Source organism: Vidua macroura, chromosome 4 (genome assembly GCF_024509145.1).
Source record: "Vidua macroura isolate BioBank_ID:100142 chromosome 4, ASM2450914v1, whole genome shotgun sequence".
NCBI lineage: Eukaryota > Metazoa > Chordata > Aves > Passeriformes > Viduidae > Vidua > Vidua macroura.
Window position 1 is genome coordinate 65,711,912 of NC_071574.1, and position 16,883 is coordinate 65,728,794.

The 16,883-nt window shown below is 40.1% G+C and overlaps 1 protein-coding gene and 1 non-coding gene across 2 annotated transcripts in view; both read right to left on the reverse strand.

The window, feature by feature from the left end:
* Positions 1–467: 467 nt before the first annotated feature.
* The window catches only part of NSD2 (nuclear receptor binding SET domain protein 2), a 72,462-nt gene continuing 56,046 nt past the window's right edge, over positions 468–16,883 (reverse strand). The window contains exons 12-24 of the mRNA XM_053975526.1: positions 14,459–14,590; positions 13,319–13,442; positions 12,117–12,317; positions 11,278–11,457; positions 10,048–10,204; positions 9,101–9,306; positions 8,527–8,630; positions 8,032–8,301; positions 7,820–7,936; positions 5,981–6,122; positions 5,232–5,338; positions 3,778–3,982; positions 468–2,868 (exon numbers count right to left, since the gene is read on the reverse strand). Coding sequence (XP_053831501.1) covers positions 2,603–2,868; positions 3,778–3,982; positions 5,232–5,338; positions 5,981–6,122; positions 7,820–7,936; positions 8,032–8,301; positions 8,527–8,630; positions 9,101–9,306; positions 10,048–10,204; positions 11,278–11,457; positions 12,117–12,317; positions 13,319–13,442; positions 14,459–14,590 — 2,211 coding nt within the window. The 3' untranslated portion in view covers positions 468–2,602. The remainder of the gene's footprint in view (positions 2,869–3,777; positions 3,983–5,231; positions 5,339–5,980; positions 6,123–7,819; positions 7,937–8,031; positions 8,302–8,526; positions 8,631–9,100; positions 9,307–10,047; positions 10,205–11,277; positions 11,458–12,116; positions 12,318–13,318; positions 13,443–14,458; positions 14,591–16,883) is intronic.
* On the reverse strand, positions 6,246–6,375 carry LOC128806990 (small Cajal body-specific RNA 23). The gene has a single exon (XR_008437005.1). It is a non-coding gene; the product is annotated as a small Cajal body-specific RNA 23 (non-coding RNA).

The following is a 16,883-nucleotide window of genomic DNA, read 5'->3' on the forward strand; positions in this document are numbered from 1 at the left end:
GGAAGAATTCCCAGGAGCCCACAGGTGAACTCCTGGTCTGCAGCCTCAGTGATGCAGAGCTCCGTGGGCCCAGAGCACTAAAGAGCAGGGAGAGGTAGAAGGAAGCAGAAGGTCCAACAGCCCCTGGCTCAGATCTGTTTGTGTGGACAAAGGGTCCCTCTGTCCCCACAGACAGACACAAGGGGTGGCTGTCCTGCATCCTGCCATGCCAAATGTGCTTGTGAGCCCCCGAGAGGCTCCTTGCCCCAGCCCAAACCCCAGGGGTGCTCTTACTGCAGCAGTGCCTGGCAGGAGCACACAGTGGCTTCTGAAGTGGGGATCTGCCTCTTAGGACCTGGGGCATCCAGAGTGACAGAGCTGTTACACGTGAAGAGGAAAAAGCAACAAAACGACTAAAAAAAAAAAAACAAATTATGAAAGCAATGGAATGTAAAGAAAAAATTTTATAACTTATTTAAAGATATTCTTACAAAGCCTTCCTTACATGGTTTAGTATTCAAAGAATGGTCCCAATGACATCAAATTCCTTCATTTTGTTTTAAAGCAATGAGGAAAATATTTCTGCTTTACTACCTGACCTCATTTTCCTTCCCTTGAAACCCACTATTAAAGAAACATCCATAATATCATTTTTGCTTTTGATTTTATGCACAGGACTGTTCTTTAGCCCCATGGCAGAGAAAAATTTCCCTCAATATCAATTAAAGAATCTTGAATTTTAACTTGAGTGCAAGGCTTGGCATTCCATTTTAAAAAATAGAAACATGTAACACTTCCCCTCATTTTGAACTCTGCTATTTCTTCAAAATTATTTGAAAAAAAAAATTAACCTTCCAACAGTGTTTATAAAAACTGATTCAAAAGACAAAGCGTTTTGGTCACAAAACAGAAACCAAAGTCTTCAGCATAGGGCAATGCAACATTTATAACTTCTTTCAATTAATATCTTCTAATAAAACCAAACTTTTTACGTGCTGGGAATAAATGGGGGTTTTGGCAATTCCATGAACTAAATCAAATCCTGAAGAAACACCTTGGGAAAAAAACCCATACACTTCCATGATATAGCAAGGCTTCATTTTCAAAAGGGCTACACAGAATTCCTGCACTATTAAGGGCAAACTAAGCTAGAACATAAACAAATGGCTCAATGGACATGGAGGTGCACGTGGTGCTTACGGAGGATGGGTCACAATGGCAAAAATCAAAACGTGCTTGGAACGCTGCCTGACCACACACCAAGGATGTGCACTGGGAAGAAAACTGGCAAAGATATTTTTCTTTACAGTTTTTTCCTAGTTCTAGTATTATTTCTGTCAATACTAAGTATTGTATATTCATCTCACTGTGAATCAGTGAGGACCTAATGCTAACGGGGGTGAGGAATTCAAAACAACTTTGCTGACACAACACAGTGGTGACAGGATAGTCAAGAGCAGAGCTCCTAGAAATGTAACAAAAAAAATCAAGTAGCCAGTTTTATACAAACTTAATGCAAAGGAACAGAGCAAGGCTAAATTTCACATCAGAATTCTTACATGCTGCTTCAAAAATCCATTTCACTTCTACTTGTTTTGAATTTATTTTTGCACTTCAATCAAATTTCACTTTCTGTTTCATTCTTGGGGGTGGTTTTGCTCCTGATTGGGCATTTCTTGCATTATCACAAAGTTGAAATGCTTGGACTCCAAGCATTCCAAAGAAAGTTTTCCTCTGCATTTTACCTGCCATTGAGAAAATTTAAAAAATCAAGTAATTTTTTCCAAGCAATAGCTTTTGAAAGATTTCTTTTTATTAAGACATAAAAATCCTAAAGTATTTGGCCTAGATTGCAAGACAATATCCCTTTAAATCCAGACCTGTACAGCTCTGCAAGATCAAGTAACTTAATATTTTGCTGGGATGAAATACAGGAAAAAACTGTATAGAAAAAAAATCTCCTACAAAGTCAGATTCCTCCTCTCTGGTACAGGGCGTGCCTTTCCCACCATGCACCACATTTCTTGGTGGAAGGATATTTATGATCATGATTGCTTAAGAATAATTTTTGAGGAGCACAAACCAATTGTTGTGTGTGGCTGTAGTGTGAGACACACCTGGGTCATGACTGGCATTCAAGCACTTGCTCAAAAACACACAAGGCAAGCAAATCTCATTGGGACCACAGACCAAGCCATTTCTTACTCAAAAGGACTTGAGAACTAACAACTTCTTTCAAGGATATACTATTTTAAACATCTGTTGGTTGACAAATACTAGCTCAAAAAACTATGTTTACGCCTACCTGGTTTGATTTTAACCTACCTCCAACCTGCAAGTATTTTGGAGGGAACATTTTACATTCGTAACAATTCAAGTGTAACTGTAATGCTGAGTAATAAGTTTGGTTTGTCCTGAAGTTTGCTGAACTATGCAGTTCGTTATCAGTGCAGAAGCAGCAGAAGACTGCTGTGGTTGGCTCAGTGGATTTATAAAAAAACAAAACAAAAAAATCCCCCCCCATTGTAACCTTTACAGAATATACGTAAAATTGTGTCCTTCCCTGGTCATATTCACAACTTATCTACAAGATAGTGTTAGCAGTAGATACTGCAGTCCATGACTATTTGCATTCAGCTCTCATCCATCTGTTCCTCTTTCTCCTGGGCTTCAACTTGTTCAGTTTTTTGCGGGGTTTCTCAGTCTTCTGAGTTTCAACAGAATCCACCCCGAGAACATGTTCAGAGCAGCATAACTGTCCATTCAACATGGAATTTAGCACTGTCCTGTCTTGGTGCTCCTTGCAGAAAGAATTTGGGCAGAAGTGGCAGAAAGAAACAGAAGGTTTGCCACAAACATCACAGTGGTGCCAAGGACACTCCCACTTCCCTGCAATCAAAACCAAAGAGCCCATTAGTGGGGAGTAAAACACAGCATCATCTCCTAAAGGAGTTTTGTGTTGTAGCAGCTGAACAAGGCACACATTTCCTGACAAAGCAAATGACAGCAACTACCGGGGCTGATCTCAACACTCAGAATGCTGCATCATACTTCAAAAGCTCAGCTGGCAGCTGCAAGGAGCAGACTTGACACACTCTCATTCAAATAGAGCAGTCAGCTCCAGCTAGAAGAAATTACTCAGGCTTCACTCAATAGCATTTTACAGAACTTATAGGCTGTCAGAGCATCCAAACATCTGGTTAGCTGCTGCCCACTCTTAGAGCAGTCCCTTCTGTTGCCAGTCTTGCTCAGGAATATCTGGTGTGCTTCACTTAGAGCTGCTCTTTTGCCCCAGCATACTTTACCAGTCCTTGTTTTACTTGTTTCTGGGATAACAGGCTTTGCCTGCTTTCCTTCCTCATATCTCACCTGACATGGCTGACTGCAACCAGGTAACCCTTGTGATATCTGGAACTGCAACCTGATGTCTGCTGCTCCTAATTTCCCTACTTGCCTTCTTTCAGAAGCTGCTGCTGATCTTCTGGCTTGAACTCAAAGGGCTTCATGCATTTCTTAGATATAATCAACTTTCCTGTGGCAGGGCCATGGTGCTCCTACCAGGTGATGTGCTCCATTACATATATCTGTAAAACAAATGCCTCATTGTGCCAGAGAGGCAGGAGGAGGCCACCATTTTGTCTTCAAATCCAAGAGGAGCTGCTCCCACATGATGCACAAATGAAATTCATGCCATACAAAGCCAGTGTTTTCAGGATGACACCCCTGACAAGGTTTCAGTGCAATAACTGAGGTACCTGCACAAGTAATTTATACAAGTGTAAGACATGGCTGACTCACCAAAAGGACGTTTCACCAAACCAAGGCAGGAGAGATGATAGGCTTTAGTACAAGATTTCCTGTCACACAACACCAGCTGGCCTCCATCTCCACAGCGGAAACAATCATCTTCAGATTCTTTCTTCCCTTCATTTTTCGTTCTGCGTCTCCGTGTTCTCTTTTTGGTCTTTTTGCCTTTTTCTTCTGAGGCATTAGTGGAAGAATTCTAAAAGAGTAAGATATAAATCTGTAAATGCCAGTTTTGCAAAGGAAAAACGTTACAGAACCCTGCCAAGCTGTTGGCACACCTGGCAGACCATGCAAAGAGACAAGAACTTGACTTGGGGCAGACCTGCCCAGTGCTTCACCGTACTGATCTGTGTTGACAAAAAACCTACACTGACCCTTGAGAAAAGTCATCCTGAAACCAGATCTTCTCCCTGCAGGACCTTCCTACTGAAAAACCCCTTCATTTTCTTGTCACTGACAAAAGGTCTTCCAATTTCCAGCTTAATCTACTTGTGGCTAATTTACCCTCATTATGTACTTGCACCACCAATCACTTCAATATTCATTTTTGTCTTCCAATTGTGAATACTCATGCTGGAATCACTAAAATCTACCCCCATTTTTCTTTGAGGAACAGACAGCAGAACTTCAGAAAGTGTAGTTAATGACAGAAAGAATATACCAAACTTTATCCCTATTTCAATCTGACTTCAATTCTATGCCGTATGCACAGAAGCAGCTTTCAAATGCTGCTTGCACTTTAACTCTCCTTCACCAAACAATATAAAATTTTGGATGATTTTTCAACATCCCTACCATCATTCCCTCCCTCTCACCCCAGTAATCACTATCTACTATCTTTTAAATTAGCCCATTCTCTCTACCAATGCAGACAGCTCCAAAAAACTAAACTGTAACATTTAATTTCTTCTTGGCTGTCTGAGTAAATGTTCACAGGCTTATGTGAAACCTCATTTAAGTCCATCTCTTAACAAAAACCAGCTGTGTGGGTTCTGAAGATTCCCAGTCCACCCTCTGAAGTGGCTGGCACTGAGCAGTGTGAAGGACCAGAGGAAAGTGCAGCTTTTCAACATCCACAGGTGGTTCTTGTGCCTTCCCCCACACTCCTATGCCAGCCCTTCAGGAAGCTCCATCAACTTCTGCTAGATTACAAGTTTCAAACTAACCTGGACAGGAATCATACAGATCATTTCTTGATATACTATAACTTCTTTCCACATTCAAAACTCACATTTTTTATTCTTCAGTTCAACTCATTTTTTTTTAAATTAATCTTAGCAAAATAATCATACTGTAAGGTTTAAATGGGGAAATATGAACTAGAATGTCAGAATAATCTCACTGACCACAGTCAGGCACATTCTTAGTCAGTTTGAAGCTTCTACAGCCCTTCCCCTGACAAGACTGTCAAAATATCTTGATGTATTACTTGATGTATTACTTACCTTTGGTCTGTCCCCAAGAAATCCACTGCAGTTTGGGGCACCACATTTGCAGACTGTTTTTTCATTGCCCAGACAGTCAAGATTGTAATTAAAAGTCAGCTCTGTCCCTAGGTGTAAAAAGGACAAGGTAACAAATTCTATCAAAATTATTGCAAACAAATACAGCTGTTGCCACCTGCCTGCTGGTTTGGGACTTGCTTGTTCATGTATTGTCACAAGATGTTCCCTCTCTTTACAGCTTATAAGCACTGATGATTAACTAGATGCCCATATATCATGATGTTTATGCAATTACATTTTAAAAGAAATTTGTTTGACTTCACAAAACTGTGCTTGTGTCTGACCTTCACACATATTATATCCATCCATCTATCCAGCTAGATATAGCTATAGATAGCTAGGTATGTGTGTGAGCATGTGTGTACACAAACCAGAAAACAGATACTTCTAAACAGCCTCCTACATCCACTCCTTATACTTATTATGTTCTTGGAAAAGATACATTTGAGAGCTCCAAAACAAAAACTTACTAGGGATACTTGCCCTAGAAGCAAGGAACAAAAGCAGCCATGAGACTCACAATTAGGAAACACTAAAGTAAAAGGCAGATCACCAAACATCTCCTCTGTGTGCCGAGTCCTCTACAAAAATATTTGCACTGAATCAGTTAAACCATAACTGTCCCACCAATAAATGCACAAAAGGTATAACTTAGAGAATGAAACCAAAGCCAGCCCGAGCTGATGTACCTGCAGGAATGTCACACACAGCAAAGAGCCCAACACGAGTGTCTCCATTCACTGTCCACTTCAGAGTTTCACAATTTGGTTGGCAGCTGTGATTCATAAACCGGGAATAGTTTCCTTTGGGGCCAGCATCAATAATACGGTCCTGGAGAACAAACCAGCAACAGGATGAAGGGTTTTTCTCTCCCCCCTCACAAAAAAATATTAAAATAATCCATAACTGATTTCAATAGTTGCATTCAGAGCACACAAGCCAACTGCTGGTACATGTTGTATTGGAAACTGTAGTGTCCCACATGGCCTGGAATGGGACACTCCCAAAGCAATACTCGTGCTCTAGCTCACGTTTCCCAGCACCCATCACAGCCACAGGGCAGGATAAGTGTTCTTGTGAGCATTATGGTGGGCATGTTAAGGAACCCCCCAGAAAGCTTCAAAACTCAGCCTCAGTCCTTTACCATTTACTTTGCATTCGTGGAGCTGTGAGGCATTTACAAGTATGGTACTTTATGACATTTACCAAATGCATGATTACTTCCAGAGATTACCAGTTTCTCACCAGATTTCTTTCCCCAAATCAGCCTAGTTTAAATGAAAACAAGCTCTTGGTAAGCTAAAAACATCCCATTCCTACTAACAATTGCTCTTAAATTTCTATCTCCACCAAATATACCAGTCATAGCTCATTTTTATAATGCACATGTGTGACTGTCATGCCTATGTGCACACATTTCACTGCATGGGCAGCTCAGCCAGTAACGGCACTGGCAGTTTTGGCAAGACAGACCTACAATGAGCATTTATTAATGACAGTAGGAGTCAAATACCTGTTCAGTTCAGATATTTAACACACTGATGTTGTATGTCAATCTAGTAGAGGAGTGAGAAACTTTAAGTGTCCAGAGAAACGTGGTTTCAACATTCTGAGGTGGTAACTCCTGTGCAGGAACTCCTCAGTTACAGGACTAATGGAAACAGTAGCTATGGAAAGACAGAGCAAGAGCCTTGGGTAAAAGAATGGTGGTTGGGACTGAAAAAATTGCAGGACTAGCAGCCAGCTCTTGTTTTTCTCCTAACCAGCTGTCTGGGGACTGAAGCAATGTAATATAGATAATCTTTAACTCCTGCTGTCCAGGTTCTTCACTTTCTCCTTCTCCTGAGGAAGAAAATACTCAGAGGTGTGCACAGAGGCACAGGTGCTGAATTACTTTGGTGTGTTCATTAATCTGCTGCAATAATTTGCTGTGAATCAATTTGTGGAGGGTTGGCTGGCTACTAACAGAGAGTGCTTTCAGAAAAGTTTCTACAAAAGCACAAGCTTAGTTTTGCCATAAACAATGCAAGGGACAGATGGCTGAAAAAAAGATTAAATGCCCTATATAGGACACAGCCTCACAATTCTATTCCACATTCTCTCAAGTGAGAATCTTATTGTGTGTTGTTGAAATTTTAGTAAAATTAGTAAAAGGATTAGTAAAAGGATTGTTAACAGCAATTCCTTCCACTGTATCACTACTATTTCCCCAAACTTCATACTTCATTTTAAGACTAGGCAGGCAAGTACTTTGTACTTATAGGTACAGGTAAGTACTGTACTTCATTTCAAGCAACAAAGCACAACCTTATAGAACTTAATATGCAATTTATTACATAGCACAGAACTAAGGAGATTCATTATGAACATATAGAATGGAGAGAGCAGGCACAGAAGATACAACCCTGTGAACTTGTGAAACTGCAAAATGTCAAAGGTAGCAGAGTGCCCTGCCAAGGTGATGAATAGAAGAAGAAATCAAAATAAGGCTGTAAGTAAATAATGGCAAAAACCATCCAATACCCTACCTTATCAATAGTAAGCATATAGAAGTGGGTGATGTCATTTTCATGTGCATATTTGATTCTTGCCATACACTCCTCTTCATCAATCAGCTCTCCCACATACTCATTGACAAACTCCCCCTGAAAGACACCAAGCATCACTAGTGAAGTATATCCCAAACCCACAAACAGCATCGCAGGTCACCGACTCTCTGCTGGGTAAGGACAATTCCTACCTTTTTAATGTCCCTCTTGGCAACCAGTCCCCAGCCCTTGCCATCAGTTTTGATGATCTTTGTCTCGGGGTACTGGCGCTTTGTAAAGCACTGGTTCTGGCAGCGCTCCCCCGCCGGGCAGACCTGGGGGTGGCACTCGTACATCAGCATCCGATTGAGGCACTCCGAGTCAAAGCCACAAGGGTTTTCATCCGTGGGTTTGCAGTTGCACTTGGGAATCTCAGATATGTCAGCAGTGTATATCTGCACTTTGCCACAAGGTTTATTCACCTGAAAAATACATTAAAATAGAGCAAATATGACTTTAGAACAGTTAGTTTTATTGCAAGAGTTACACAGTGGTTGCTGATTTGGTTTTGCACCACTAGATGTTCCAATGAAAGCAAAATTTTACCATCTCATGACTGTAAAAGCACAGTTTCCATCATCATTACAACCTGACCCTATCTCACTGCTCAGCTCAAACCTTTGAGTACCCATTTCCTCAAACTTTACCTTAATATGTTTGTATGGTGGAGGTTTACGTTCACTCTCCTGGGTTTCTTTGGCTTCTCGCTGTAGTTTTATTTCTCGAAATCGAGTTTCAGCTTCTTGCAAAGCTGAAAAAGATTGCAGAATCAACAGAAATGCCACAAAGAGGATTACTCCTCCCAAACTCACTTGCTCATTCCCATGTGTGTTAAAACAAAGCATTGTCTACTTCTTAGTCCCACCATTTTATTTTCTTGCAAACAATATTTCTGGAGTGTTACTGTTCTTAATAGATGTATTAATTCTACTCTTTCAGTCTCCTAGTCTGAGGGAGTCTGAAAGAGTCTACTCTCTTAATTCTTTTTTTTAGCTTTCCAGAAAGTAGAAATCATCAGATAAAATTTCAGTTAGATGCCAGTCTTTTACAAGACATTAAAATAATGTTTTCATGCAAAGACAGTAATAGTGACTGTTGCCCAGGACACCACAAATTCCTTTAATTCAATACTGTAAAATACAATTTCAAAACCAAGGCTATGTGTGAAGAAACAAAGCATACATATCCCAGGATTAATTTTGTTTACTTTTAGCTGTGTACCATTTTTGAAGACTTTTCCAATTCCTTTGATCCCTTGGTATCTACTCCCTCTGTCTCCCTCCATGTAAGGGAACACGCGTGCTTGGTGCGTCCAATAGTAATCCTTAGAACCAAAGAAAAACACAGGAAATTCTCCGATTTCATGCTTCATTTTCTGGATATTTGGGGGAACGTTTTTCGGATGGCAAACTTCTGCAGGCCACCATCTAGCACAGAAGTACAAATAAAAAAATACAGCATTTTAGTTAAGCTCTTTTTGCAAGAGACAGTTTAAGAAATAACTTGAAACAGCAGTAACTGATTATTATTTCCAAAATCCAAGAGGATTTAAAATTCTTTTGTCCCCTCTCTTAGTAGAGAGTGAGAGAAGACTAGAAAAGGAAAGCCTGACACTCAGATCTGTGGGACTTCACCTGCCTGCAAGGTAAGCGCACACACAGGACTCCCTGTGTCTGGGTAGCAAAACCATCATCTTTACAAGACCTGCAAGTATTGCAATTGTCAAAGATCAAGCAAAGGTTGATAACACCTATTAATGTTTCAAGGATAACCCCCAGCTACCTCTATCTCACTTAAATCCCATCCAAGTGTGAAACACCAACAACCTGAGTGATTGATGTCCCAGACTGCGAGGGAGTAATTTAGCCAATTACCAGTTATACCAATTTATTGGCAGAGATCTCTAACACAAACAGGGGTTGAAGTTTCATATACACTGGAGGCAGAAGTCAGAACACTCGAGGAGTCCTGTATGGGTAATGCCTTGGCCAGGAGCAACAACAAAGCTGCAAGCTTTGAACCTGAAGCTTGCAAGGAGGTGAGGCCCCTAGTTCAGAGAGGAGACAGAAATCAGTGTGCAGCAAGGCTGGCCTACAGGAGCAACCAGTTGTATGATCCTTAGTTAAACATGCCAGTACTGTAAAACAACAAAAATTCCTTCATCAGACCTGTAATTTCCCAGTTTAACCCAAATAATATCCTGGAAATGGAGCTTCTTGCCCGCCCTGCAGTCGTTGCAGTACCAGCTCCCATCTGGCATTTCGATGTTTAAGCAGTCAGGGTGAAAGGCTGCTGGGCAGGACTCGCAGCACAGCAAACTTCCGCCTGCACAGACACAGAAAAAGGAGAAAAGGTTGGAAAAACATCAAGATCAAAGTGCAAGTTTTGCATTCCAGACAGCTTAGAAATTATACACATGTGGTAGGTTCAATTAGAAAATAAATGGTGAAAACACACTGACCCTCAGCAACAAATACATGCATCACTTAGTTGGGTATACCAGCCAAAAGGTCCTGATTAATCTGAATGCCTGGCAGACTCAGGTTAGTAACACGTGCAAAATAACAAGCAAGCTAGTGATAAAAATGCCAGAATAATGCACAAATTATAATTACTTTGCTGTACTTTAATGACTACAATATGTTTAACATAGTTTTAATATATATTAACATTTCTATGCAAGAAAAATTGTAACCACAACAGATTTCTCTTATGATTTTAGGGTGTTTTTTTCCCCCCTCAGGGGGCAGAAGGAATAAGGCTGTTAGTTTGTTCCATGAATTATCAAATGGAAAGTTGGCTGCAGCTTAAAAGCTGCTATGCTGCATGTTAATTTGTTAACAAATCAGGTACAGTTTCACTGCTACAAATTTAATCAGCACTATGAATTTTGTGGTTGTCAATAAGGAACATATTTATTGTACAATATAAAACAAAACACCCTTAATTAGTGGCAACCCAGCAACAACTAATAGTGATTCAATTTGCAGTCTGCTGTTAAACTAAAAGCAACTCTTAAAATATTTATAGTGTAATATTACATAATAGCAATAAAGAAACACAAAAAGCTTTAGTACACTGAACACAGGAGAAAGAACAGAAAAATACTCATTAGGTGTCTCTTGTAAAGAATTAATCAGGCTTCTGGTTGTTGGATAAAGCCCAAGTAAAAACATACTTTAATAAATTATTTCTGGAAAAAAAAAAAAAAAAGGATATTTAAAACCCTGAAGCAGCATAAGCCAACTTCCCATTATAGCATAACCTAACAAAGCCTAACTTAACGTGCTGCATTTCTAACGACTCGCTGTGGACAGATCAGAAAAACAACACTTGAGCTGAAGAATGAAACGCTTCGACGCCGCGCTTCTGGAGGAGTTCCCGCCCCAGCCGTTTACCTTTGGAGCACACAAAGCACCAGCTGACATTGACATGGGCGTGGTGGCTTTTCCCCTTCGTGGCAGTGAAGTGGTTGGTGCACACGATGCTGTTGGAGGCGATGACGGCGCATCCTGCGGCGATGCAAACGTCCCCGGCGTGGTACGCAACGGGGCAGCGCACGCAGCGCATCATCTTCCCTGCAAAGCACCACACTCACACGTCACCCTGGGCCACAGCTGCCGTGTGGCAAAGCACAGCACTGCTGAGGTACTCGGGGACAAAACTTGGTCATTTTGGTAGAGTTGAGACACCCTATATGCACGCACACAAAACTCCCAACCATTGTGTTTTTGACAATACTGAATTTATAAAGGTTTTTAGAGAACCCTACACCCAATTTAAAGCTTTAATTATGCACATCAGGGTAGACCAGCTCTTCCTGAGTCACGCAATTTTGTCTGCAAATGTTGCCCAAAGCTAAAAACCGCACAGAATCAAAGTGTCTCCATGTTCATTGAGCCTTGCTGCAGTGTTTGTACATTCTCAGGTCCTGCCTTCACTGCTTTGCCTCTCTCCTCATCACCTATACATTCTAGATTTCATTCTCTCTTGAGAAGAAAACATGGTTAACTATGGTTAACTGAAAGCTAGTTAAAAAAAGAGCACAATCAAGGTAAATACTAAAGCTGACTAAAACTTACTCTTATTACAACTTTTTAAAAATTCTGAATGACTTGATAGTCCATTTATGCCTAACAAAACTGCAGCTAGCAGCTCTCAAATGGACACACTCTTTACGTTAATATACCATAAATAAAATTAATTCATCAGTCATAAAAACATAAAATGAAACTACCTTTTGAAATTCGTGGATGTGAGGGGTTACTAACATGACAACTGAGGCAGCTGTGGAGAGGACATCGAAACCCCCTGTTCTCGAACACAGTGAGATGAAATTTTTTCACACAAGCTTCGTGGTAGAATTTGCCACAGTGAGACACAACACAGCGTTTCACATCTGCCTTTCTCTCCTTACACACGAAACAAGTGTGCACACCTAGTGGCAAAATGATAAACAGAATGTAATATCCAAACACATGAATTTAAAACACCTCTCTCATGCATTTATGTTATGCATGAGGGAATTGCTTCTGTGGTGTGGAGGAGTTTTTTTTCAACAAATCAATTGCATTACTTGATGCAGCAATCTATTTACTTTAGCTCTTTAGTATTAAATACTGATCTACTCAAGATACAAATAAAAATAAAGCAAACCCATTTGCAGTTGAAGCGTATACAACACCCAAAGCCTCACCAATATGATTTTATGTTCTTATTTATAAGCCTCAGGATGCCACGACAATTAGGAATTTTTAGTTTTCTGATTTTTTAAAACCAATGGAACAGGATGACTGTCTTGTCTGTGGTCCTCTGAAATTTGAAGCAGGACAACAAACCAAAGACAACCACCCTCTAGTCTTTTTTCTGGACTAGTTGGAACAGCTTTACTTTGAAGCAGCAGTTCCAACAAGGTTTACTGCATGTACTGAAATGAGCTTATGAGCAAGAACACAAATCTTATGTAAAGTTTTGAGATTAAGAACTTCCAAGCAGTTATTACAGGATTAAAAGCAAATGAAATTAATAGCAATAAGGCAGTCTTTTAACAGGAAAAGCTAAAGACTGATACAGACACACAAAGGACTGAAAAAGAACTTTCACTCGCCACTCTTTTTTCTACAGTTTCTTAAGTCATTGTGACAGACTTTAAATCTCATCTCAAATTGTACTCAGAAAACAAATAATCTGCAGTTATTAAGGCAATGGAATTCTGATTAAATTAGCCATGTTGTAAGAGTTCTCACTGAAAACAGGGTGAACTTTGTAAAACGTGGCACACTTAGTGGTACTCTACGGACTCCCACCCTGTCACGTCCCAAGGCATAAGTAGGGGTTCTCTGAGGATACATTCTCTGTCCAGGAGGATGTCCTAGAACAATATGTGGGAAAACTATAACTTTTTTTTTTTTTTTAATTAATGGAAAGGGACAAACTTGCCTGATGTACATTCACTACAAATGAATTTTCCTGCTGGTCTTCCAGAGAGCCCAAGGCAGCTTACATGAAAAGCTCGATAGCAAAGTCCTTCACACAGCAGGAGATCACCTGTTTTTTCACACAGCTTTTACAACACAAAGGCATTGAATGTTAAAGAAAAGTTCAGATGTGGAAAAAAACTGTTTTCTTTATTCCTTTTCATATACTGCTCCTCAAAATATCTTTTCCCATTGTTGAAATCAAATTTATCATCACATGCCCTGGCTTCAAGTTGAAACAGGTAACAGAATCATTAACCCACTAGAAATATCCCTCTCAGACCATGGTTCAGGAGTAAATACAATCTGACAGAAAAAAAGCAATAGAAAAAAACAAGCTGTAAGAAATATTCCCTGAGCACACTGATGCATCTGAGTAGGGTTAAAAAGCATCCTTCCCTTCCTTTTCCTTGGCAAAAGGGAATCAGTCCAGTTGGCACAATGATGCCTCTATGTCTGAGTGGTTAGCAGTGACACATGCATAACTAAAAATGAACTGAACAACAGTGCTGGCAGAATTTGAGGATTACCCAATGTTTATAGACCTATAAAACCTTATTCCCACTATATACAAAAAATGGCAATGTAACTGCTTGCCCGGTCTCACAGAAACAATTTTGATCTGGATTGTGTTATTTCATAGCCTGAGAGCCTTTCTAGAACAGTTTGAGGAAAGGCTTCTGCTTTCAGTGGCTTTCTGGCCACACACCACAGCAGGGCAGTGCTGCCATCTCTGCTGCACACAGAGCACAAACCCCACTGGGCTGGGCTTCTCCTCTGTGCTAACAGAGAAACCAGCAGCTCTTCTGCATCATCTGACCAGTCACCTGGCAACAACACTCATGTGCTTCTCCTGAGCTACAAATTATGCTTATCTTACAGACCTGGAAACTCAAGCAGAAAGGCTAAGTAATTTACTGGAGGTCAAGAAAAAAATAATTAGGTATTAAGAATCCCATTTACTGCCATGGCAACCTCATCACTAACAGACATCTCAGACACACATGATAAACCTGTTTCTGGCCTAATATTGTCATTTTCATATTTAAAAAGACCTTTTCTAGGAAAGCTCAGGAAACACAGCCCAGCTAATGTCTCTCACCTGACACACATATTCTTTTTTTGTTCCCATTCCTCGCTCAGATTTTTTGGATGATATAGACACTTCAGTCTGAGTCTCATCAGCACTTTCATAGGGGGACTCTGAGCGCTCATCTCCTTGGCCATCAGAGATCTGGAGATTAAACACAGGTGTTAGAGAAAGCAGGCACAGATGGTCAGTTTTGCACAGCATCAGAACTGATGGAAGCACACACACTGCAACTCAGACCAGCAGATTTAGGCATGCTCTTCTGGTTTTGTTTCCCCCACCTTCAAAAAAACACCTCGATTAAAACCTGAATATGCATTTGTAGAAGTCTCATCAAAAGGATTATACAGCAATCCCCCTCACCAGCAGCCAAAACAGAACACCAAAACTTTGCAATATGGCATTTTATTTATACTCAGTTCTAGAATACAGTTAGCAAGAAGTGCCTAGTCATAACACAGGGATATCTTCAAATCCCTTGATTAAAGTCTGAGCATGTGATTTATGAGAGAGCAACAGTCAACTTTTAAAAAGAAACTTGGTAAACTCCAAGCTGCATATAGAAGTCTCTGACCCAAATATTCTCCAAGGAAGTGTGAACAGCATATAGAAGAGAGGAAGAAAAGAACAAGCAGCTCTCAATATGTTTAAGAAACATTACAGTCAACAATAAACTCAAAATACCACAGAAGATAGCCCTGTTAGGGATAAATCTCATATAACAGATCTGGATGTAGTAAACATGGGGTGTTTTTAAAAATAGTTGTAGTTTACTTTTAAAAAACCCATCCTAAGTAACATATTTAAAAGAAAATACATGGTAGTTTTCAGTTCAATAAATTTAAGGAGGTTAATGGACAACCAATTCATTTGTCTCATCTCACATTACACCAGAAGATGCAGAATTTCATGCTGTTGCCCCCAGATGATACTCAGTGAGTTGTGCCTCACTAAATACATTCTCCAGGAGAGGATCACAATTTGGAATTGCAAAAGGAAGCCTTAATTTCTCTCTGAGCTCGTTGTAATGGTTATTCACACATACCATCAAAAGTACTGCCTCCTGTCCCTTCTGGCCTGTCTAACTGCAGCTCACAGTTGATGATGCCTTCTCCAGGCATTTCAGCTACATTGAAAGTCCCTTGGAAGCAGACATTTTCTTCCTGTGGAAGCATGCTGCAATTAAGCCTGTTTCAATCCTTTTTGTTCTGCCCTCTAATTTTCTCCCTAGGGGACTTTTTCCAGCATCTAGAGAATTTTAGTGGGGTTTCTCTAAACCTTTTCTGTACTTTAAAAAGGTTGTTGAAAAATCAAGCATGAGAACTGGAGGCAATAACCCATTACAAGCCTTGTAAGCACCGTATCCAAAGCAAGCCAACATGATACCACTCTTCTCCACTTCTGCTGTGCAAGAATCTCCCCAGGTCTCTTCAATACAGCACTGAAAGTCAGTCTAAATTGCTGTGCTATTTAAGAGATCATTTTTGCCAATAGCCATTTGTCAGGACACAGACACCTCACTTTATATGAAGAATTTACTCTTGGTTTTCAGACACAGAATCTCATATACAGTAATCCACCTTTTTCTAAAAATGGCCCAGCTACATGCTGGAGACAGCTACATGCAACCTCCTTATCAACCAAGCCATGTAATGTGCAAATTTATCAGAGATAATTATTTTGAAATCAGAAAGAAAAATGTAAGACCAAACCAGGCCTAGATTTAGTTTTTATAAAATCCCTTTAGAAACACTGGGTTTGAGTGATTAATTCTCACTGCTGCTGCCAGCTAACTTGCATTCCTCCGTTTAACATTTGCTTTCCTTGATCATGTCTAAAAATATTTCATAAATTGGATCAGACTGACAGTTGTTGGTTGGTTGGTGGGTTTTTTTCCCCACATTACTTGCAAGGGTATAAATTAATTTCCTCTGTGCAAATTCATACCTCCACTTCACCTATGAAAATTTCTACAACTGGAGTGATTTGGAGATTCTGCCCAACCACTCCATAAGTGGTTAAAAAAAACTGCAGGTAAAATCATTGCTTTGTTCAGGCACCCGGAAATCTCTGTCTGCTGGAAGGAGCTGTGAAATAGTGAACTGCAAAATTCTTGCTGGGAAGGGGCAGATAAAGGAAGGCAGTGTGGGAGCATGGCAGAAACATAAATCCAATTTCCCTTATGGTTTAAGTAAACTTACACACATGCTCATTTCTTTTTAAACTATTCCCACAGAAACATTAATTAGTGGAAGCAGTGCACTGCTCTAACATTTTTAGTACCTCATTATGTTCTTGTTTGAACTAGCCAGAATTAGTCATGGTTAGAAAAGAAGAAAGGAAAAATAAGCTGGAAGGTCTTAGATCCGCATTTCTTTTCCACTTAAAAACAAAACAGAACAAAACAAAGCAAAGCAAAACAAGCAGTCTTGCTGTA